At 42.4% G+C, this 24,679-nt stretch overlaps 1 protein-coding gene across 7 annotated transcripts in view; it reads left to right on the plus strand.

Annotated features, from left to right (window-relative positions):
• The window catches only part of CAB39 (calcium binding protein 39), a 77,377-nt gene that overhangs the window by 44,702 nt on the left and 7,996 nt on the right, over positions 1 to 24,679 (plus strand). For all 7 annotated transcript variants that reach the window (XM_081051138.1, XM_081051139.1, XM_081051141.1 and 4 more), the window contains 5 exons: positions 5,943 to 6,107; positions 8,847 to 8,965; positions 13,577 to 13,745; positions 20,413 to 20,472; positions 24,237 to 24,302. In XM_081051138.1, coding sequence (XP_080907264.1) covers positions 5,943 to 6,107; positions 8,847 to 8,965; positions 13,577 to 13,745; positions 20,413 to 20,472; positions 24,237 to 24,302 — 579 coding nt within the window. The remainder of the gene's footprint in view (positions 1 to 5,942; positions 6,108 to 8,846; positions 8,966 to 13,576; positions 13,746 to 20,412; positions 20,473 to 24,236; positions 24,303 to 24,679) is intronic.

The raw sequence follows: 24,679 nt of genomic DNA on the forward strand, positions 1-24,679 counted from the left end.
GGATTCCTTGACTTTATGTGTTGCATATTTCCCTATATCCAGTTTTCATCTGGATTCTATGTCCCAGTAACAAGTATGTTGACATTCAGCCATTCATCAGTCATGTATGGAGTACCTGCAAGCACTGAGCTCCTAGTAGAATGCAGATGGAAACAGACATTAATTAGGAATCACGAGGGAGAGCAGCATCGCACACAACTGGAGAAACACTGTGAAGAAGTACATGGTGATAGGAGACTGTGTGATAGAATGTACCTCGAAAGGCTGCTCCGAGGAAGAGATCATTAGCTGAGCAATGAAGGAAGACTAGGTGTTGGCCAGGGAGTGGGGCAGGGTATGGGCACAAAGAACATTCCAAGCCCAGGAAACTATATGTGCAAGGATTGTGAAGGGAGACCATGTGACCAGGGCATTTGCATATAGCTAGTGTGGGGAGATGTAGTGCAGGGTAAGGTGAGAGAGGAGGTGAGACCATGTGTGCTTTTATGGGCCACGTTATGAGGGAATTTCCTGGATCCTGAGAGCTGTCAGTAATTAAAGCATTCTAAGCAGAGGGAATGACAATCATGTTTGTTATGAAAACATCGTTCCAGTGATGTGGAGAAGGATTGTAGGGAATCATGGAAACAGTCAGTAGGCCCCTTAGCAGAGCAGGTAAGAGTTAGAAGACTGAGGGGTGGTGACCGTGGGCGTGGGGGGATAAATGGATGGATTAGGGAGACTTGGTGATGAATTCGGTGTTGGAGCAGGTGAGGACGTGGGAAGAGTGGAGGATGACTCCTAAGTTTCTGCGGTGTAAGAGCATCAATACTAGTGTCATACCCTGAAGTAGGGGACAAGGGAAGAAAGCAGGCGTTGGAGCAAGACCATTGGTTCTGTTTTAGATGTGTTAGGCTTGAAGTGCCTTGAGACATCGGAGTGGAGACATTCCCAGTAGGCTGCAGAATGCACTAGAGAACTGGGTTAGAGAGAGGAATCTGAGGCATCTGCATGTAGGTGTTAATTAACGCCGTGGGTGTGGGTGAGATCACTTAGGGAGAGATGACAGAAGAGGGCCTGGTACCCTGCCTTGAGGAATTCCCAATATTTAAATGGCCTAGGCAGGAGGATAAGCCATAAAGAGGAGGAGCAAACGGGGAGAAGGAAGGAAAGACTGAGGGTGGTGGTGAGTCACAGAGCACAATGGAGGAGCGGTTCTCAACGAGGGTGTAATCAGCAACTGCACATGCTGCCAAGAGCTCACCTGTAATGAAGACTGAACATTATATTTAATGGCAGGCCAGTCATTGGTGACGGGCTCAAAACTGTAAAGCACTAGGTGTAGAAGCCACATAGATTGGGCTGCAGAGTGAACAGGAAAGAGATGTGGACTACAGCAAACCCAGGTCAATGTTTTAGAGGCTTAATGTGGTGGGCAGTAGCTCCGAGGGGTTATGGAGTCAAGGGAGAGTTTATTTGATTTTGTTAATGGAAGTCTTGATCATATTTAAAACTGATGGGGGAAAAGTATCTAGTGAGAGGGGAGTTGACTATATTAAAAGGAGATGAGATAACAGACGAGTTCCTGAGAAGGCAGGAGATGAGTGGAATCCAGAAGCAGGGAGGATTAACGTGGGTTGATGAGTATATAATGGTTCACAGATGAGGGAATTGCATTGGTGTTTCCTCCCCATCGGTAACTAGGCAACAGTGTCATCTTCTAAAAGGGACAAAGGGGCGTTACCTGTGAATCCAGGCTGCCAGTCCAGCTCAGAAGTACCATAAGTAGCTTTCTGTTTCCTTGCCTCTCACCTCTGATTTTTTAGAAAGCTGTATTGAGACATAACTCACATATATAATTCATCCATTTAAAGTGTATAATTCAGTAGTTTTTAGTTTATCCACAGATAATGTGCAACCATAACCACGGTCAATTTTAGAACATTTCATCACCTCAAAAGAAACCCCATTCCCTTTAGCAATCACCCCCCGCACTTCTTATTCATCTTTTGCTGTCAGAAATGAGCATAGAATATGGTCTGAACTCAGATTTTAAATCATACCACAATTGAAAAGAGGAGTCTAAACTGAAACATGAAGAAGGATTGCTAAGAGCCTCAAACTTGATCTAGCCAGAGAAGCAAAGGAGGCCGAGGCCTGCTACTTAGGGTCACTGGTGTAAAAATCAACAGATAATACACTCAGAAAACCTACCAACTGCCAGTCTTCCCTGTCAAAGAGAATCATCGTAAGAATGAAGATTGATAAAATGAAATTGAAAAAGCAGCACATGTTATTAGATTTTAAGAGAACATTTCCTGTTGATAAATGATTTTATCTACTGGCCCAGAAAAAGTTCAGTTTGAGGTACTTAAAATTTGTATACGGGATGACAAACTGCTGTCAGAAATCTGGGGCATTAACAGAATAGAGTAGAAACAGCAGACTGGAAAAGGTAAAGATTCTGCTTAACATTGTTGCTGAATAAGGTTCATAATGGGATTATCAGGAGGATGAGTTAGAAGCGCTTAGAAAAGAAAGTATAGAAATCACATAGGCTTAGTAAAAAGGTCATACCAAATTAACTTTATATCATTTTCTTATATTCAGGAAATATGGAAGAAATACTTTTATTTTATCAAAGTATTTAACAAAAAGCCACTTGAATATGATTTGGAAATAGCTGTCTATGTAAGTGGTTGAGCAGCCATGCCCAAAGATTATTAGTAAGTAGATCATTACTGAAAAGAGCATGAGGATTCAAAGGCATAATGATAGGCTCCATTCGTGATTATTTCCTTTTCAGCATTTTGGTTAACGCCTGAGGCCATGGCAAGCATACCTATCAGAGTTTTAGATGACGCGGACAGGAGAGTGGTAGCTGGTATATGGGATGTCCTTCAGAATCCAGAAACACCTCCAGTGTTGAATGATGGGCTGTTAATGAGATGAAATTAAATAGTGAGAAGAGTTAAAACCTTCATTGCAGTGTCATTCAGAGATCTTGCTTTGAATGAATTATATGATACAATTGGAAAAAGTCTTAAAGGTAGCCTTGGACTGCATTAACATTTGCCACACTTGTAGGGAAGTGGTGATCTGGTGTCTTCTGCATCATTACATTCTGGATAGAGTTGGAACATTAGCCCCATCTTCCTTAGGAGGATAGTTACAGAAGCTGAGAGGTTGTTGAAGAAGACTATTTAGGGAAGATGGACAGCTCCCTCCAAAGAGGAGCTTTTATGTGGAAGAGGGGTTAGTGCAGCCCAGAACCAGCAGACACTACAGTGAGGCAATGTTTGTCTCATAAAATTTCTAATAGCTACGGTACCTGATTGTGAAGTCTGATAATACTGCATTACTGGACACTGGAAGTATTTCAGGTGAAGCAGTGTGGTCATGGGTAAGGAGCATAGACAGTTGTAGAAGCACCATAGCACTAGACGATTCTTAGGTACCATTAAATGCTTGTGTCCTGTGAATCTGCTGAGTAGTCCCCCTCAAGTATATGTCTGTTCATAACTACTTCAGTTTATATAGCTTTTTATAGCCCTTATGTTTTTCATATATCTTTAATACTCTAGTCTCCTTTGTTGGTTTATTGGCTATAACTCTTGTTTTTTTAGTGGTTCCTTTAGGACTTACAGTATATAACTTTAATTTATTGCAGTCTATTGTCAAGAAATATTATTCTGCTTCATGTATGAGAGCCTTATAGCACTATATTCCGTTACCCACCTTTGAGCCATTGTTGTCGCGTATCTTCCACGTGTCAAAAACCCAGAATACATAGCTATTTATGCTTTAAACAGCCAATTATCTTTGAAAAACATTTAAAAAAATAATAGGGGGGGAATATTTTATATTTACTCACATTACTATCTCCAGTGCTCTTCATTACTTTGGGTAGATGCAGATTTTTGTCTTGAATCATTTATTTTCTGCTTGTAGGATTTCCTTAAATGTTTCCTGTAGCGCAGGTCTGCTGGTGACAAAGTCTTCCAGCTTTTCTGTGTCTCAACGACTCTTTATTCAGTTTTGTTTTTGAATGATTTTTTTCACTAGCTATAGAATTTCAAGAAGACAGTTTGTTTTGTTTCCAGAACTTTAATGATATTCCTCCACTGTCTTTTGACTTACTTCATTTCTGTCAAGAAGTCTGTTGTCGTTCTTTGATTTTTTTGTGTGTGTGTGTGTCTGTAATGTTTTTTCCCTCTGGTTGCTTTTAAAATTTTGTCTTCACTGAATTAAAGCAATTTGACTTTTCCATGCCTTGGTGTAGTTTTCTTCCTATTTCTTGTGCTTAGGATTGTTAAAAAACGTATTGGCTCCATGAGATTATAGTTTTCATCAAATTTGGTAATTTTTCAGCCATATGTCTTCATATATTTTGTCTAGCCTTCCCCCTCGTTTGGGGACTGCAGTTACACATATATTAGACTGCTTATAGTCATCCTATAACTAACTCAGTGACGTGCTCTCTTCCCCTCCTTTCTGTATTTCATGTTGGATAGTTTTCATTGCTCTGTGTTTCATGTTCATTAACGATTTCTTCTGCAGTGTCTAATCTGCTCTTAATTCTATTCGGTGTAATTTTTATTTCAGACATTGTAGTTTTATTTCTAAGTGTTTGATTTGGGTCCTCTTTAAGATATCTTCCATTCCTTTTTCTCTGAACATAGTGACTATAGTTATAGTAACTGTTAATGTCCTTATTTATTCTACCATCTGTGTCACTTGCAGGGCTGTTTCTGTTAATTGGTTTTTCTCCTTATTATTGGTTGTGTTTTCCTGTTTTGATTCTTTTTAGGCTTAAGCTTTGTTGGGTAGAGCCAGAGCAGTTTACTCTCAGGCGAATTTTGTATAACGACAGACAAAACCCTTTGAGTGTTCTGCCTTATGCCCTGTGAATGTGAGGTTTTCCTCAGGCTGATGCTCAGCCTGTGTGAGCTCCATGGTGCTGTTTCCTGGCCTTGGCTACTCTCCTCACATGTGTGAGCTGAAGTACTCAGCTGAAGAAGCCGGTGAATCGGGAGTTTGCAGATCCCTGACACTGTCCTCAGTGTCGCTCTGTCCTCTGTGGTATCTGCCCTGAGGATTCCAGCCTCTCTGGCCTGTGCATAACCCCAGCTCTGCCAGCTCAGCTCAGCTCAGCTCACTGAGACCACCTCTCTTGCCTGGCCTCCCCTCGTTGTGGTGTGGCCTGAACATTCTCTGCAGGCAGTAAGCTAGGACAGGTGGACAGCTCACTTCATTTGTTTGCCCTCTCTCAAGGACCACTGTCCTGGGCTGCCTCAAGTTCAAAGATTAACATTCACTGTTTCCGGTATTTTTTCCTATTTTTCAGTCTTTTTTTTTTTTTTTCTTTTTCTTTTATGGGAAAAGGTAAATCTGGCCTGTTCTTCCATCTTAGCCAGAAGTGGAAGCTCTTTAGTGACATTTTATTTACTGCTAACATTTTACGTTTGAATTCAAAGCCTTTTCCCCCTTCATTTTCTATTATCACTTCCTTATTCCCGTCACGCCTTTTCTCAGTCAGACCCTCTGCGTCTTCCTCTCCCTCACCCCTGGCTCATGCCATTTCTTTCCCCTCAATCTCCTTTTCCCCATTTCTTGCTTGTCATTGTCTCCATTCTCAGGGTCAGCTCAGGTGCCTCTTTCGTGTTCTTTCCCTTCCATGTGATGCTGAATTGAACCTTTTCTCCCTGCTCTGTTTCTACCGTAATATTGCTTTCAGTATTCAGTGTATGTATTGTGAGTCTGCTGCTCTTCCCTCTTGAGCCTGCATGTCGGTCTGCGCGTGTACAAGCGCACGGTGTCGCTCCCGAGGGCAGGGATGGGGGCTTGCCTACCTTCGTGCCTTGTATATACTCGTAGGTCTGTGGGAATGTAATACAAAGAGAAAGTACTTAATTATATATGTTTGTTAAAATGAATTGTTTTTCTCCTCCCCCCAAAATCAGGCTACAGAAGAAGTTTCCAAAAATCTGGTTGCCATGAAAGAAATTCTCTATGGCACAAATGAGAAGGAGCCGCAGACAGAAGCAGTGGCACAGCTCGCTCAAGAACTATATAACAGTGGGCTCCTGAGCACCCTCGTAGCTGATTTACAGCTCATTGACTTTGAGGTAAGAAATCAGTTTCTTATTTTTCAAAAACAGTCCCCTATTCATAGTCCTTTCCCAAGCGTTCTCTCCTTTGAAACATGTTAAGATTCTTGTCCAGCTCGTGGCTTGGGGTTCCTGACCTGTAAGCAGACCTGGGCTATCTGCTTAATTGGCAGACCCAGAGCAGGGACTCAAGGGTGTGTCAGGCGTAGGCCAGGTTTTCTCCCCTTATTTCACTACATCATCTGTGAATTTTCTTAGGTATTCGTTATGCCCTTTCATTGAAGCTGTATTTAATAAACAGTTGCTGTTTTATATAATTCACTGGTCCTTGGCTCAAGGAATAAACAGTCTAAAGAAGACCACAGAATGTTAGAATTTCAGAGGTAGATGAGACCTTAGAGAATATCCAGTTACGTTTTTTGGGTTTTGGTTTTACTTGTTGGGAACTCATTACATCAGAGATCATATGTGTTTTGCATGGCTTTTAAATGTTTAAATTAGGTTAACGTTTAAATAGCAGGAGATTTTATACACAATTTTGAGTTTCTGGCTTCTTTTGAAAGTTTGACTGGCAACATTAGGCCTTTACCCTACCTGGCCCGTCAGCTGGAGCAGAGTCACACCTGCCCGTGACATAGGAGAGCCCCACCCGGGTATGCTGCAGACAGCGCAGCTGGCTTTTCTGTCTCAAGGCCTGCTTTACCCATTTGCTTCTCCTGCCTGGCTCTGGTAGGCATTTGAGATTGTTGCCCAAGCTTATCCAGCTGGATCATGCCATGTTAGATACGTAGTGAATTTCACGGTGAGAATAGTGATACTTTATGCCAGTCTGATTAAACTAGTCAGGGAAGTGTGTGTGTATATACATGGTGATGAAGGGCTCTGGCCTGGTCACGAGTCTTTCATTCTTCATCATGGGTGTGGCTCTGTTTTAAGCCCCAGTGTTTACCATCCAGAGTCATTGGGTGTCTGTGCGGGTGCTTGAAAAACCAGGGGAGAAAATGGCAGACGTGTAGGCAGATTCAGGTTTTGGAGAGTAATGGGAGGGTGTGGTCATAGGTGACGCAAACATAATAATGATAATAAAAGAATAAAAATTTATTTCTATCCTGTAGAACAAGTAGAACTATGATATTCCCATTTGCATAGCCGATTTCATGTATTTTTTAAATGGTGTATCAATTTCAACAATTGTTACTTCCTCTGCAAAGTTGGGAATACACCGGTTCTGGTTCCTTCTCCTTTGTGTATCCGTCTCAGCCCCAACCTGGACACTGAATGTAACATTCATTTGGGACTTTAGAGACATAAATTTAGAAGAAGTGTGTCCCCTTGAGACGGGTTCTTAGAGATTGGCTATTGCAACTCTCCTGACCTAGTGCAGACCCCAGGATGAGTTATGTCGTTTCACTCAGTCTCCTGCAGGCTTGTCAGCCTCTTAACCAGTGGCCGATCTAAAACATCTCTCGGGGTCCAGTTCTGCGTTTGTTAATTCCTTATGCAGCTTTCCGATGATAAGGTTCCCTGTGTAGTAGGAATGTCCGCCTGTTTAGTTTAATCAAGTTCAGTGGTCTAATTCCGACCTGAACTATTGCCTCATGTGATACTTCGCACTTTCGTTGTTAATCTATATAAAGTCTTTCCTAAGGGGACCTGGTTTAAAGCTCAGCTTCTTACAGAATTCTTTTATTTATTTGTATTATACTAGCAGCACACAGTTTCTCCTTCCATCACTATAACAGGAATGTACTACAAGATGTGATCAAAAAATATGATGAATGTTTAAATTAAAAACAAAATTACAGTAAAGGACACATTGCTATTTATCCCCCTCAAAATACTCCCCCTGTCTTCAAACACACTTATCCCATCGTTCTCGCCACTTTCTGAAGCAGTTCTGGAAGTCCTCTTTCGTGAGTGTCTTTACCAGTGTTTAAGAAACGACGTACGTAGAAAATGGCCTGAGAAATGGGCAAATGGTTTCCTCCTCCATCATGACAGTGCTCCGTGTCACACATCGCTCCTGATATGGCAATTTCTGTCAAATAAAAACGTTACGGTGTGTCCTCATCCCCCTTATTCACCGGATCTGGCACTGTGCGACTTCTGGCTCTTCCCCAAAGTCAAAATGACCATGGAAGGAAAATGTTTTCGATGGATTCAGAACATTGAGGCAGCCATGACAGCACAACTAGAGACACTCACGAAAGAGGACTTCTAGAACTGCTTCAGAAAGTGGCAAGAACGATGGGATGAGAGTGTTCAAAGCGAGGGGGAGTATTTTGAGGGGGATCAATGGCCATGTGTCTTTTTCTGTAATAAATGATTTTTTATGTAAACATTCACTGTATTTTTTGAGCACAGCCGTATGTGTAGTGTTTACAACACAAACATCCTATTTGAGTCTGCTTGTTCCATTTGGTGGGAATCGGATCCCTGAACATTATACGCATATAGTAAGGTTTGCTTTTTATATCTGAGTCGGCATGGTTCTGAGAGTTAGAAATGGTTGAAATTATATGTAGTGAGATTTCACTTTGTCAACACATTGCCTACGTTAAAAATAGTATACTATTAAAACTTAGTTTGAAGTTATAAAGAAATAAAGTAAGAAAATTTAATGTGTGAACGTTTTAAAGTCAGGTATTCAGTCATAATTACAAATATGCAATGCCTTGATTAAAGTTTATTTGGGAGGGTGGATGGGCTTTTTGATGTTTAGTCAGGTAAATATTTTAATGATTGTATTCCTAATAGGGCAAAAAAGATGTGGCTCAAATTTTCAACAATATTCTCAGAAGACAAATTGGTACAAGAACTCCTACTGTTGAATACATCTGCACCCAACAGAATATTTTGTTCATGTTATTAAAAGGGTATGTACAATGCAATAAAATTTATATTCTCAGTTGAAAAATAAAAAGGAAAGATGGTCTTGGGCAAAAACAGGATGGTGAATGTGGGAAAGCATTTTCTCTATGGTTTAGTCGGCTCATTTTTTGGTAGAGCTTGAGAGCACATTTCCCTCCTTAAAATTCAGCCTGTGAGCTCAATTGAATTTGAAAAACTGCTCATGGAAGGTTAAAGGTTGGTAAATCGTGGACCTTTAAATTCTCAAAGTATACGTGACTGAAGAAAAAAAGTCTTCTGTGGTCTTATTTCTGTTCTCTAAGATTTAAAAGGTTTAACTGTATGAAGTGTCAGTTTAAACCATGCATTTAAAGACATCTTTGGATAGATATGCACACTGTAAGGCAGTAAAATCTGCCTGGTAAATAGAGCTTGGATGCCGTACAGCTTAACTTTGGTCAGTCAACAGAGAACACGTGTATGAAGTAGTAGCCTTTGCTTTTTACCTGTGTGTGTCCATTCACTAACCCACTTGATTTGGTAATTCACAGTGCAACTTCCTGGAATTACCACTGGACTAAGCAGGCATTTGTCTTTGGGTAGTTTATCAGTTTCAGAACAAAACCAAAAAAGCCTAAAATCTTAAACTTCAAAACAAAACAAATCCTCTTCTCCCTCATTACTGAGCCTCCCTGATTGTCAAGGTAACCTCCTGTTGTTTCACACCACTAGAGTCGTTTGCCAGCTCTGAGTATGGTGGGCATCTGTTCGTCCCAGCATTGGTGGCGTTCTGTTAAATCGGTGGGCAGGCGTTTGGCATGACTGTTGGCGTGAATCAGCTTGCTCTCCTACCCCTAGCTTTATAGCTTGTCTCACTCTGATTCATATCTCTGTGGTTTAACACTTCCCCCAAGTTCAAACTTGCTTAGTTTAGACAAAGCATGAATCAGAGCATGTGTTGGATGCCAGCAATCTGGTTCCCTTTTTCTATTTCTAACTCTCTTGTGTTGCTTCTTCAGATGTCACCATACAGAACTTTTGGCATCTAATTTTGTTGTGTCGGCCCAGAGTTGTGTGTATAAATATGTAGTGAGTAGTCTGAAATTTTGGTGTTCCTAGAGCAGCTTCCAGATGCCTTTGTGTATTTTTAAAGCCAATATTTCCTTTTCCATAGAAAGCAATCATTATTAAAATACATAAATTAGCTATCTCTGCCTGCATTTTCACTTTAGAGTAGCCAAGGGTATGATAATATTGTTAAACATCATGTAAAGTACGAATTTTAAGACACAATTTAAAGAAAAAGTGTAAAGCTCTCATCCAAGCTGGCCAGAGCAGAAACCTCAGCTAGAATGGAGAGCAGAAGCCTCGACAATGCACCTGGTATTGGGACCCATTAGCACCTGTCTCTCTACCCTTTCGGCCTTGACTCTAGGAAATATACGTAGAACTGGAGGGAATGATACAAGCAACCCTTTCCTACGCATCACCCAGCTTCAACAGTTACTAATGTTGTGTCATTCTTATTTCATCTATTCCTTCCTCCTATTTTCTTCCTCACATATAACATCACTTCAGTATGCTTCCCTAGTAGGTAGGTGATACTTTTTAAACACAGTCGCAATACCATTTACAAACCTAACATTACCTACTGTTGAATGTTCAGATTTCCTTGATTTTCGCAAAAAGTAAAATGTCATTTTTCAGTTAGTTTAAATCAAGTTCCAAGCAAAGTCCACAAACTGAATTTGGCTGATATGATTCTTAACTCTCTTTAATCGGTAACAGTTCTGCACGTCCCCCCCGCCCCCCAAATATACCATTTATTTGTTGAAGCAACTGGGTCATTCATTTTGTGGAAAAATCACATATTTTGGATTTGCATCCCTTTGGTTACATTTAACATATTCCTTTATCCTCTCCTCTTTTGAATTGGTGACCAGGTCATTATGAACTCAAGTTTTTGTTTCTTTAAAAATATATTTAATGTGTTTCAATCCATTACAGTCATTACATCCAAGTTTTTCTGTCCAAACTGCCTCATCTTGGGCCATCGGACTCCTCTCCTTCAGGTTGGCTCCTGTGTCCTCTTAGCCAGACCCCAGTGGTGGTTGAGCCTCCGTGCTTTTCTGGTACAAGATGTCCCTTGCTTATTTTGTACAGGTCCCTGCCTTGGACCTGGAAATAGCCATTTCTTCAAGGAACCTTGTGCACTACCTTTTAAGATTTTTGTGCTTTGGTCAGTCAGTTAGTTTAGACTACTTTCACACAATGTGATTGTATGTTCAGGCTGTGATTACTTTGATGTTAGACATTTGGGGGAGTTATGTTGCCACTATTAGTTTGCATTTAAAAATAATCTTCTTGTTAGACTAGCGCATCTAGAGGCAGTAATCCTTTTCCTCTGGCAATTTACATATTCGGTGCTCTGCACTCCAGTGCCAACAGGCTGTGCAGCACAACTGTTTGCCATGTACTCACTGGGGTATGGCTCAGTCGTGGAAGATAAGCTTGACGAACCTCCATCCAAACCTGCCCAACTTGTTGTACCAAACTGTCTCACCCTAGTCTTTCTTTCTAGTCTCCTGCTTATTAAAGATCAGTGAAGATGAGCTGTATGATCAACCATTTTGTGAGCAGACATTTTAATCGCCTAGAGCTAGTCAGCAGTCCAGCTGCTGTGCCATAAGTGATACAAAGCAATATAGTTTGGATCTGCTTGAGAGCTACACCAAACCTACGTGCAACAAAAGGATAATGCTACTCGTGTTACACAGTTAGAACCGTAGGACTACAGGGGATAAAACGTGGGTTTAGTCAGTAAGGCAAGCACTGGTAAGAGAGATAGAACTGAAGGTTGAAGTTCCACATGGTTTAGAATTTGCATAGTCAGAAAAAAGAGTAGGTACAGGGGCAGCAATGAGCGTGGGGATTGGCAACAATCAGGGGTAAGCAGAGTGCTCATGGCGGAGCGGGAGGTGATGTGCCGGGAATAGCTCTGGTGAGGGCAAGCCCAGAAGTCTGCCTTTGATTAGCAAGAAGAAATCGTCTTCAACTCCTGAGGTGCAAATGCTCTTAATATACGAATGTGTTGGGTAGGTCTGGTACGACAGCTTGAGCAGAGGTGCTGGTTAGGGGCACTTGGATTTCTCTAGGTGGGAGATAGTGCAGCAGTGGGGAGGGATAAAAGGGAATAAAACTAAGCTATTTCAAAGACAATTAAAAAGGGCTAGTGACAGTGAAGATGGGGAGATTGGGAGCCGATAAATAGGGTCAGGTTTAGGACTGTGTTGTCCAACGCAGCACCTACTAACCACATGTCATTATTTAATTTTAAATTCATTTCAATTGGGTAACATTTAAAATTCAATTCCTTAGTCATGTTAGCCAAACTGCAAGTGCTCAGCAGCGTCCTGGGGCTGGTAGCTACTGTAATGGACAGCACTTTTCCATCATCACAGAAAGTTCTCTCAGACTTGGTTCAGACGCAGGTACCTGAAACAAAACAGTGATGCCAGCATGTAGAGATGAGGAAGCAGGGGACGGGGCCTGTTTTGTGGTGGGAAAGGAGGCCTTGAACTGAAGTTGTCCAGACAATCCCTAACTGTAGGTCAGGTGGAGACCTGAGCAGCGGCAGCCAGGAGACTGGCTGGGCGTTCACTGGCAGGCTGGAGGCAATCATCGAACAGTCAGGGTTAGAAAGGAGATTTGACAGAGCCTTTTCTTTGAGAGATGCAAAGATCAGAACTGTCAGGACTAAGCAGTAGAATCTGCGTTAGGAGAGAAGACTGTTTTATTTGGCCAAGAGAGGGCTTTACTAGTAGGATGTTGGGAAGTGGAATTGGATTGCAGGAGACTAGAGGAAACTGAGTGGGAAAGACGTTAAACCATTGTGTGCAGCTTGAAAGGAAGTGCAGGAAGAGAGGTGTGATGGCGCGGAATAGCAGAGCCAGTCTGGAGGCTTGCTGCTCGTCAGAAGGGAAAAGGCTGCAGGGCTGAGAGGAAAACGAGGTTTTCTTCCTGAGATGCCCCGGCGAGAGGAGAGGAGGGCTGCGTGTGGATGCAGCTCCCTGTGCCCACTGCCAGGCCTTCGGGCTGCCGCTGACTTTGTGACATCCTCAGGACCAGGCTTTCAACTCTACAGGGTTTACATGTTGTGAGGAGTCTTGAAAGTACTACTTTGAGTATTGAATTGAAATAATAAAGTATAAATGCTGTATATTTGACAGAGCTATTTAGATACTGTGAATTTAGGAAATTATTTTGTTTCATATTGTTTTTTGACTCAGCTTTTGATTTTTCTGAAGTGTTGAGAGCACCCCACATGTAAAACTAATCCCTATTTGGAGGTGTGACCCTAAATGTTTCTCTTCATATTTTTTAGCTTAATGAACTTTTATTCACACAGTCACTCTCATGGCTGTGTTTTTTCTTTGGGTTGAAGCAGTCATCACCAACTAATGTGTGTGTGCCATCTAGAGGAAATTCACCTGAGCACGTATTCTGTGTGAGGTGCCATTTAGAACCTGCTCTGGTCACTTAGTTAGGATATATCTGAATCTTCCTGTCCTAAAAATGTGAACTAATCAATGTTGGAGTTTTAAAAGAACAATCATGTTTGTTTTTTCTTTTTGCAGGTATGAATCTCCAGAAATAGCTCTAAATTGTGGAATAATGTTAAGAGAATGCATCAGACACGAACCACTTGCAAAAATCATTTTGTGGTCAGAACAGTTTTATGATTTCTTCAGATATGTCGAAATGTCAACATTTGACATAGCTTCAGATGCATTTGCCACATTCAAGGTAACATATACAAAAACTATAGAATTCTAAATATACTTGCAAGTCAGATTAACAGGTGTGCTGTTTTTCCTAAATCTCTCGCTTCCTAGTCTACACACGGCTGCCCCCTAGCGGGGAGAGAGAAGATATGTTTTATATGTGTATGTGTGACAGGTATACACAAGAGACACAGCTTTACAAGGGTAGCAAAGATAGATTGTAGAGTGTCTAAAAGACAAAAGTACACTTTTCTGTTAATTGCTCGCCAAGTACAGTATATCAACACAGTGCATCTAACGACCAGGGTTTTCTCCTGTGTTGAGCACACTGCAGCAATTTCTCTTGTTAATACCAGATGAAGTAGTTGGCTTCTGTTCAGGGCCATGACTTTGGAAAATACATGTCTTTAAATACTAGAACCACATTCATGACATTTCCACACTGTGGATGGGCCCAAGGGAACACTGGGCTCACCTCTCTCATGTGCCAGAGCTGCTTTAGTAAAGGAGGGGGTACCATTCAAATTATTCTGTAGCCCCCTCTCCATCTACCTTAGCTGTTGTATATTTGTGCAAATTCAATACTCACATGATGGGTACCACTGTACAACATGCACATTTTTGTTTTGAGTTATAAGGTTCTGCGCTGTTTGAGGTGTACGAATAAAGCAGTTATCTTTATTAGTGGTTTTCACGATGAGAGCAAGCCTTTCTATGTTACATTCCGTTATATAAAATGTCTGACCTTATAAGTGAATATTGAGAACTGCTATTTTAATATAATCAGAATTTAGTACACTAACCTGCAGACTGCTTTGCTCAGGAACCATGAACACTGTCACAGTGAGATGTGGCCACTTTTCTTGTAAGGGTCAGTTTTAGGATTATAAAGAGCCCCTGGGATGAGCACAGGCCTTGGTCTCTGAGTGAAATATGTCCCTCAGAGTGAATGAGCACCCTTAAAATGGGACAAAAGCCTGGCGTCCTGGCCATTAGACCTTCTCATTGAATAAGAATAAAATAACAGTGTCAGAGGTGCTGGGATTTATTTTCCTGAAACCGTGGAGGAGGAGGTCAGAAACCTTAGGTAAGACCTCAGATGTTTATATGTCAATATGCAAAGCGAATAAAATGAGGTGACAGCATGGCGTGGTAAATATGCTGCCTTGGGACAGGACTCATGATTAGGCTGTTAAGGGAGCGTGTAGCCCATTCAGAAGCAGCAGACCCGCTATGAAGGGAGGTGTCGTAGCACCCTGTGTCAAGAAAAGGAGATACTCGTGTGTGGAGAGCAAGCCTGAGCCTGAGAGAGGCAGCTCGCTGGGAGCAGGGGGCTGAGGGGAGAGGAGAGAGGAGCAGCAGTGGTGTGGGAGATGCGGCCAAGACCTGACCAGTGGGCCCTCGACACAGAGGGCAAAACTGGCTGAGAGGAGAGAGACATGTACTGAGTATATGCCCGAAATGTGATTCGCAGTAGCTGACAGTCTTGACTGGCCTTGATGGTAATTTCACCTCAGTTAGGGTTGCTTCTTTGAATTACACTCTCACCACGGTGATGGAATCACTGTGGGTAAGGCGACCCTGTCAGGTCATGGTAGCCACAGACGGAAAGATTGGGCAGAGCTGGCGGAAACTTTAAAAAGCAACGTAGATTCAAAGAATGAGCTCTAGAAGAGAGAGCACTGAGAAGCTGGCTTATCTTCTTACGTCAGCTGCTACTGATTACATAGAAAGGGGAGAGCTAATTAAAGAGCTCAAGAAACAAAATGGAGGCGAGGCCCAAACTAAGACTATGTATTTGACAGTGGTATAGACCTATCACACAGACCCAGGCTACCCCCCCCCCCATCCCTCCCTAAAAGAAACTCCAAGAGAGGCAGCGCAGGGAGAAAGACCATCAGGATAGTCTCAGCCACACACTGGACATGCTGACGCGGGAAGAACTGCCCCTCCTCATGTGCTGGTGTCCTCTTTGCAGAGAATATTTTTGTAATGGAAAGGGAGAACAGATCCATGGTTGAAGCTCACCTTTGAGAATGTGACCAGAGCTACTTCCCCAGGAAACGCACTGCACACACAGACTTTCAGACAAATGTGGCTCCTCCAGAACTGGATGTAAAGCTCCTGGACCAGGGCTGAGTCTTAAAAGGAAATTAAAGCGAGCTGGTCTAAATGTGTCCAAGATGTGTAGGTCGAATGAATGGGCACTGCTAAATCAGCAGCCAAGTATTTGTCAGTGATTTTTTTTTTTTAAAGGAATTTGTAGGTTGGGAAGGGCATAAGGGGGCCAACAAGTATATTTCCAATTTTCCAGAGTAAAAGAAGGTAGATTCCCCAGAAAGGCTGGTGGAGCTTGGCACTCGATGTTATACCTGTGTAAGGTTCTAGAAAGTATTTCTAAAGAGATGATTTCTGAGCATTTTAGAAAGGAAACCGTGCACCCCAAGCCAGCCTGGATTCACTAAGAGTAAGTTCAGTCATACCTCACAGATGCAGTAGATCAAGGGTGTGGCTGCCTGGCTTCAAGTCCCAGCTCTGCTGTTGATTTAACCTCAGTCTCTTCATCTGCTAAAATGTATGTCGTAAACAGTAGCTATTAGGGTTCCTTTAGGACACTGAGGATATCTAGATGTCGAATAATTGTACAGACCGATTTTCATGGAAACAATAAAAAGATTAGGAACTAGATGGAGTCTCAGTGTAGTGATTCGCAACTAACTGAATGTCGTATCCATAAGGTGCTGGAAACAGAGCTCCACTGGCCGTTATCTCCACTCAGCCAGGCTGAACACTGGTAATGACTTAGATGAAAGCATACTTCATCAGCCATGAAGGAAAAATAGAAAATAGCAGTGATCCTAAAAGGAGGCTTCTAAATGATCCTAAAATGATCCTAAAATGAGGCTTTAGAAAGACAAGAGAGGCCAGAATGTAACAGGATGAAAGTAATAGAGATAACTAGGGTCTCCCACTGAGGGACCCAACTGTATAATATGGGACGGAGGAATAAAGCGTGATAATAATAGTTACTACAAATGTAACAATTACTGAATGTAATAATCACTAACATGTAGGGAACTTCTTATACTGAAAAAGTGCCATGAAGGAGGTATTGTTATCTCCTTTACAGATAAGGACACTGAAGCCTAGAAATGTTGAGTGAAGTCAGACAATAAATGGGGAAGCCCGAATTTGAATCCAGGCAGTCTGACTGCAGAGCCCGTTTTGAGAACAAAATTCTGAATACGTCCTGTAAGATGAAACAGTCCGATGGTGCTGCCCCAAAGCTACAGGTGACCACACCATGTGTGACCTAAAGAGCACTTAATGGTCTGAGCCCACTATAAGCTTCCCAGGTAACACCACATAAATGTGTTTCGTTCCAGGTGCTCTCCTTTAAGAGGCAGTAGACAAATAGATGACTTTGAGAAGACAGTAGATGGTGAGGGGGACTCAGAACCTGTCATTCGAGGGGTGGTTAAAGGAACGGACATATGTAGCCTGGAGAAGAGAAGACCCGGTCGGGACTTGCCATGAGAACACCACTTGTATTTGAAGGGCAGTCCTCTAGAAAGTGGATTACACCTGTCTGCTGGCTCTGACAGCTTCTGGAATTTGCCTGGGCGTAGGCTTTGATACTAGCACAGGAAACCCTTTCTAACTCTGAGAGCTCCAAAGCTGTGTGCAGTTAGAAGAACTGAGTTGCTTGTCCTTGGACATATTCAAGCACCAAGTAGGAAATTGGACTAAAAAGACTTGCCATGAAAATAAGGCCCCTGGCTCAGCAGCATGTCTTCGGGATTCCAAGACTCTTTTATCAGATAACTCACATAACTTTTAGGAATCTTTTTTTTTAATTCAACCCACCCTAGAGGTTGGCTGCTCAATCCTCTGGACTTGGAAGATGATCCCTGACCTTTCTCCAAGTTACACCAGGGCCTGGGATGTACTGGAATGTAGACAGGTGGAAAATGAAAAATCCTGCTCTTCTCCCCCTCTGGGCCAACGTGGGGACTCTCCTGGGCTGGACCACATGCACCCTGTAAACTGTGCAGGTGCTGACCAGACATTGACTGCACAACCTTGTCCCTCCGTGTTCTGTTCTGTCGGTCTCTGTCCCGATACCCGGGTCGGAGCAGTGCAAGGCCCTGGGCTCTGGTCCCTACCGTAAGGTTCCTTCTCATCTCTGAGCAGAGACACTGCCTAAGCCCCAGCTTTTCCCAGCTTAGTATCAGCCTTTTTACCCAGCGCTGGCTGTCAGCAGTTGCTCCTTTCCTACTAATGTTTTGCTCTCCCTTCCACGCCCTTGTATGGCCCTTCCTATCGTGATACAAGGGCTCCACTCCTACTCTGGCAGTCTCACAGCACCCCTTTTCTCTCTCCCATCCCAAGACCATTGAGATCTGATTCCTAGATTGGCAGTGGTTTCCTGAGTTGCCTGGTCTTTTTAAACTAGGTAACAAGTAGACTCTCCCCTAGACGGGGAGATGTTCCAGGTCCCCATTTTCATGTGTAGCCCAACTGTGAGCCTCCTGCTCCTACTTGCCATATATCCTTCAGAGTGAATAGTCCCCTTACTCAAACCTGCAGTAAAAATCTGTTGCACAATATTTTTAGGTCCTTTGCTTTTTTACAGCAATACTTTCTATTTACCTGTTCCTAAGAACCCAACCCCAACCGAGAGCCATTGTCTCTCAGACCTCCTCCTTGGCCTTCTCTTTAGCAGATTATGACAGAGCAGTGAGCACTGGACTCCTTTCTCAGCACCTCCTCATACTGGCCTCCAGAATGATGTAGCCACAAAAAAGTAGGGATGATACTCTCGTGTGGATTCTGACTCATTAATCCCTTCACTTGCTTGTTTGTGTGTTCGCTCAGTGCCTTCCACAAGGCTGAGTGCCTGCCCTGTGGGCACCATACAGACAGACCCCTGCCCTGAGGCTCCCACACAGGGGAGACCGCCACCAACAGACTGCAGAGCATGTTAGGGCAGGGACGTGCTCTTCAACAAGTCGCCCTGCACATTCCTGTGTTCCTCTGCCTTACGTCTGACCCCGTACTGAGCTAATAGCAGCTCTCCTGCCCCCGCCATCTCCTTCCCCATGTGAGAATGGGCAGACGTTTGAGGTACTAAGCATAAACTCCTGGTTTCCAGGGTTGCTCGTTCGATCCCCAGGGGTCTTTCCTGGGCATACAATCATACCCTATCCAGCAGTTTAAACACCTGTAAATCTTTGGGGTGGAATTAGAAGCCTTCCTAAAACTATACTTTGAACATTGCCTAATGTGATGTTTTCCCAAACTTATTCCCTGATTTTGTTGGTTCATTCATTCATTTATTAAATATTAAGCTCTTACTATGTGCTAGGCCTGCATAGGTGCTAGGGATCCAAAGATGAGTAAAAATGGATATGACCCTTGTCTTTGTAGAATTTACAGTCTACCATGAGAGAAGACATTAGTTGAATAACCCCACAGCTGGTGAGCAGTCCGGAAGGGTTCCCTGTGGGAGTGATGCTCGAGTTGTAGGTACCTAGAGAGGAAAAGCTGTGCGATGAAGGCCTTTCAGCAAAGGGTGCTAACAGGCGACGTAAGAGCTTCCTGCAGAATGTCCTGTGACCTGATGGATCCCCACGAGGGAACCAGAGCTGTAGTGCTTTCCACGTTCGCTTGTCCGTGGGACATTTCTTAGAGCGTTTCCCGGACCAGTATGGCACCTGGACATACTGCAGGAAGCACTGGTTACCTGGGTAACTCAAATGTAAACAGCAAAGAAAACAAGGAAACTTGGTTCAAAGAGAGGGGAGGATTGGCACTCACCAGTCATCCAGTGGGCCGCTCTGAAGGAACTGTAGTCATTAATTTACCAAATACTGACTGACCGTTCCTGCTGTCACACGTTCCCATTCTCTTTCCCACCTGGTGAGACCAAGCCTCGTCCATTGCTAACTTCCAGGTCCTAGAACGCAGGGGCCACATCTTTTTTTCTTTGTAAACGCCGCATCTACAACTTTACTTGGCACAAAGTAGATATTTTCTGAATAAATGATCTACAGTTGTTTCCAGGGAAATCCGTAGGGTGAGGTATAAGCTCTAGTTCATAGTAATGTAGAATTAGACTCGAGGCCATCCTAATTTTTGATTCTACATATCTGCAGCATCATTCTGCTTACTTAGGAGCTAATATTTATAACATGACAGGGCTTTTAAAGCACATCTTATGGCTGCCAAAGGTTACCTTAGATAAGAAACGGAATGTAATTGAATTTAGGAGGAAGAAAATGGACCCTCTAGTACTTTTTCTAATTAAAGAAATTTCCTCTTTCTACACCAGGAGCAGTATTCTATATTTTATCACAACTGTGTACTTTTATTTCACTTCAATTCTTCATTCCTTTGTTTGAGTATATATTTCCATTGCCTTGTATGTTTAATTTTGAAATTTTTCCTTGTAAGAGCTGTAGACATGTCATTAAATCATTAAAATCACAATTTCAAATTAGTGATCTCATTTTCTCTTATGTAAAGATAAACATTTTCAATCTAATTCATGCTCAAGTGTTTTTAAGTATGGTAATGTTTAACAACAGTTTTTATTAGGTAAAATGGCATGGAATGTTTTAGGATTCTCTTTTCTAAAAGAACTTGAATGCAGAACAGCATTTTAAAAATATTTTTTCTTTTTCTAGGATTTACTTACAAGACATAAATTGCTCAGTGCAGAATTTTTGGAACAGCATTACGATAGAGTAAGTATATGAAATACTATTTTAAAATAGCAAATTATAAGTTTTATTACCAGAAATGAAGATTTCAATTAGATTTTGTACCAGAATAATTATTTTGCATATTTTCAGTGTTCATTTCTTTAATGAAGTGAGGTATAGAGTGTTATTTGGTCAGAAACAGACTTTCGTCTTTCTGTTTGACACACTGCCCTTTGTATCTTTCTTGCTTTAGAAGAGGGAAATAAAGCACTTTGGTGCTCAGTGATAATATACAGTTGAGATAAAGGAAAATGATTATATCTGACTTCTTGATTCTCCCTTTCCATCAGTGGCTCACATTCGTGCTGCTTACAAACGAAAAGGGAGGTGACAGCTGACAGAGTGAGACAAATGGTAGCTTAGAGGAGGCAGGATGTGGTTCTGCCCCTGCTCTGCTAACTCCTTTTCACCACCAAGGCCATTACCTCTGGGGAACTCAGAAGTCCGTCCCTGTTTGTAAAAGGGAGGACATTGGACTAACCCAGCAATGAGGTCCCTTCCAGCTTGAGGCATGTCCGACTTCCTGGTAATAGAGCCCCCAAGGGGTTTGTACACAATTCTGAGTGCTCTGATAACCTCACTGCCCTCCGTGACAGCAGCCTCCAGGCCACAGTGTCAGATGTCCTCCACCAGGTGCCAGCTCTGCTCTCTTTACCCACAGGCGCGTCCTTGCCATATGAGTTTAACTTCCACGTTGTCCGAGAGCTCGTAGGTGCTATTAGAGAAGTTATGATGATAACTGTCCACTGAAAAGTCCTATTCCTTCCCGTAAGATTTGGCTTAGGTTTTCATTCTTCCACTAGTCATTTGAATTTTTGAAATCCTAAGTGTGGTTAATCATCATTCTTCATTTAGCTCTTCAACTAAATTATAAGATTCTTATAAAATTTATAAAAATCTTATAAAATCAAAACCTATGCTTTCCAATTCTTTTGTGTTCCTTTTCTCCCCTGTCTTTCCCTTCCAGTAACATCATAGCACAATGCACAGTACATAGTCCTTCGTAACTCGCCTTATAAATCACTTAAACATTGCTGGTCAAGTATGTTTATTTCTGCCTGGGTGTATTTGGATATGGGTGTGTTTCTTTTTGTGTGTGTGTTGGTTAAAATGGCGGCATGGTCATCCCCAGACCTTGGGCAGCTGCCTTCCTTCACCCTTTGTGCCTTCAGGACCTGCAGTCCCAAAAGGAGGCTCTCATAGTACCTACCTCCTAGGTTGTTGTGCAGATGACATAAGAAGGTGTCTGTCAAGTGCGTAACATGCTGGAGCACAGGAAGCATTTAATACACATTAGCTATATTATTTTTATTACCACCTGGTCTCAGAGATTTTTTTCAACATACCCATATCTTAAAGCCAACAAAAGATACATACTAAAGCAGTTTCTAAGAAATTTACTACAGGCAGTGGTATCTGTTTAGTTTTGCAGTAAAAGATTTTCCTACATGTTATTAATGGATGGCATTGGTTAACAGGGTTTTTGAAAAGATCCAGGCGAGGCAACTGACAGAAATGTATGCAGTGCAGTCCGATCTGAGGGAGGGAGAAGGAAGGTTGGGAGATTGGGGTCATTTAAATTAAGCCAGAGGTGACGTTATTACACTAAATGCATGCTCTAAAATCCCAGACACCTCGACACTGAGCTTTCTAGTAACCAAAACCAGAGGGAAACAAAATCAATTAAAGGATCACAGTCTCTGTAAAGCACGATAGATGTCTGTTGCTCAAAAGAAACAGACTTTTCTTGCACTGGGACCTGAAACAAATTTCTCCCATTGGCATTCCCAGAGGGGTATTAAATGACAGTGCTAAGTAGTGGACACAGTCCTCGGGATGGCTCTGCAGGGAATAAGATGCTGAACTCTTTACATCTGCGGCTCCCTGAGAGCAGGTCTTTGAGGAGCCCAAACAGTGCCCGTCTGTCCGAATCCTGGGACGGAACCTAACACTTCTGGTCGGATATCCACTTCTGGGCTATATCCGCACTCTTCAGGCAGTTCTCATGAGAAGAATTCCCTGCAACTAAGAATTGCATAGCAGAAAATTGTAACTTGCATTTTCTGTCAGGAACTTGGTGTCTGTACTCATGTTACTATTATAACCGAAAGGTCGATCCGGTTGTTTGGACGGTTGATTTGATGATCATTTAGGAGAAGGTGGGGTTAACAGCCTTTTCTCACCTGCCTGCATAGTAAGTAGATGGCTGTCCCACCTCTTCCTAGACTTGAGCTAAGGAAACAATGCATAGGCAGTTCTGGGTTAGTTTTAAGCCAAGAGTCAGAAAACCCTTTCTGCAAAGGGCCAGATAGTAAATATTTGAGGCTTCCTGGGCCATGTGGTCTGTCAGCAATCCTGTCTGATGCACTGCAAAGCCAGCCATAAACAATATGTAAACGAATTTGTTAACAATACACGAGTGAGCATGGCTATGCTCCAATAAAACTTTATTTCTAAAAACAGGCAGTGAACTGGGTTTGAGACATAGTTTGCTAACCTCTCCTCTAAACCACAGATGAATGGCTGCTGAAGACCTAGCATAAAGCACAGGCACATACCTGTTTCCCCGAAAGTAAGATCTAGCCAGACCATCAGCTCTAATGCGTCTTTTGGAGCAAAAATTAATATAAGACCCGGTCTTATGTTACTATAAGGCTGGATCTTAAATACGATATGATGTGTGATATGATATGAAATAATATAATACCAGGTCTTATATTAATTTTTGCTCCAAAAGATTCATTAGAGCTGATTGTCCGGCAAGGTCTTATTTTCAGGGAAACATGGTAGTTTTCTAGCACAGACAAGTTACAAAGCAGGCATCATCTCCCACCCACCACAACCAGTGCAAAACTTCAGGAAAGATTGCTATCCAACAGTCATGCTAGTACTACAGAATTTGGGAACTTTTAAAACCAGTCTATAGTTAAAACAAAAACAAATAAATGTGTGTGTCTGGGCGCGCATGCATGCGTCTCTTTAAGCTAACTGGCCTTCTCTCCACCTAACTTTTTGAAAGTGTGCCCCTCCTTTCCATTTCCTCCTTCCTTCCTTTAATCCGGTTTGTACGCCACACCATTCCAGGGATACTGCTCTTAGCAGAGTTTTGTAAATCTGCTGGACACTTGTCAGTTGTTGGAGCCTTTTGCATTCTCCAGCTCTTCACTCGTGCTCTGTCCTGCCATTTTTATCCCCCAAGAATATCTTTCCTCCCCTCATTTTCTAAACAAACTCCCTCCCATTATTCAAGTTTGAGCCCGAGTCCTACCAATTTAAAACACAGAGCTGAATTTCTCCTCTCTTCTCTTCTTATTTTCTCTCCTTGCTTAATGTGTTGAAATAACAGGTTAGTTTTCTCTCTGTTTGTGCTTTGGATTAGTTCAGTTTTCATATGTAAAGAATATAAATTTTCTAATAAAACACCAGGAAATGAGAGCTAACTCAACAGTGAGCAAACAGTGGCAGGAAGGGACTTATGTTTTGTGCGTTATGGAGTTTGGGTGACAGAAGAGGGCCAGATAAAATCTGTGTGTGAGCCTGGCTAGAGCTGAGAAGGGTCAGTCCCGGAGCCCTCTTCACAGAGGTGGTCAGTGGTCATCACCCCGAGGGTCTCTGAGCCCATCAGAGGCAGGGGTGCTACAGGTGGGCTTGGGCAACTATGGGCCCTTGCGGGGTTCCAAGTTTGCCCTCAGCTTCTACCAGTCTTAAAAAAAAATAACCCTGATATGTGTTTTCTTGTCTCTTAGTTCTTCAGTGAATACGAGAAGTTACTTCATTCAGAAAATTATGTGACAAAAAGACAGTCACTCAAGGTATGACAGATTATTTATTTTATGCAGTTTATTTTTCTTCACCCTGTGTTTGAATTTTGAATTTGGGAGATGCTGGGATGGGTATTACACCTTTACGGGGAAAATAACATTTATCCATGGTCATTATTTTTGTGGGAAGGAATGGGGTTTGGCAGTGGTCCACACAGGACACCTGCCCACCTTCTTGTGAGTTAGATACCAAAATGGAATACACAAAATTTTGAAGAGGACTTTATCTCTTAGTACAATATTTTAGATTTTGAAGCATATTTCTAAAACTTAGAATCTCATCAAATAAATGAGGGCACTGCAGGGGTTGTCTTCCCAAGGCGCTGCCCAGAGGGCACAACTTATTGTGTGAGGGTAGGGGGATGGTT

This window comes from Rhinolophus hipposideros (genome assembly GCF_964194185.1).
Source record: "Rhinolophus hipposideros genome assembly, chromosome: 6".
Taxonomy (NCBI): domain Eukaryota; kingdom Metazoa; phylum Chordata; class Mammalia; order Chiroptera; family Rhinolophidae; genus Rhinolophus; species Rhinolophus hipposideros.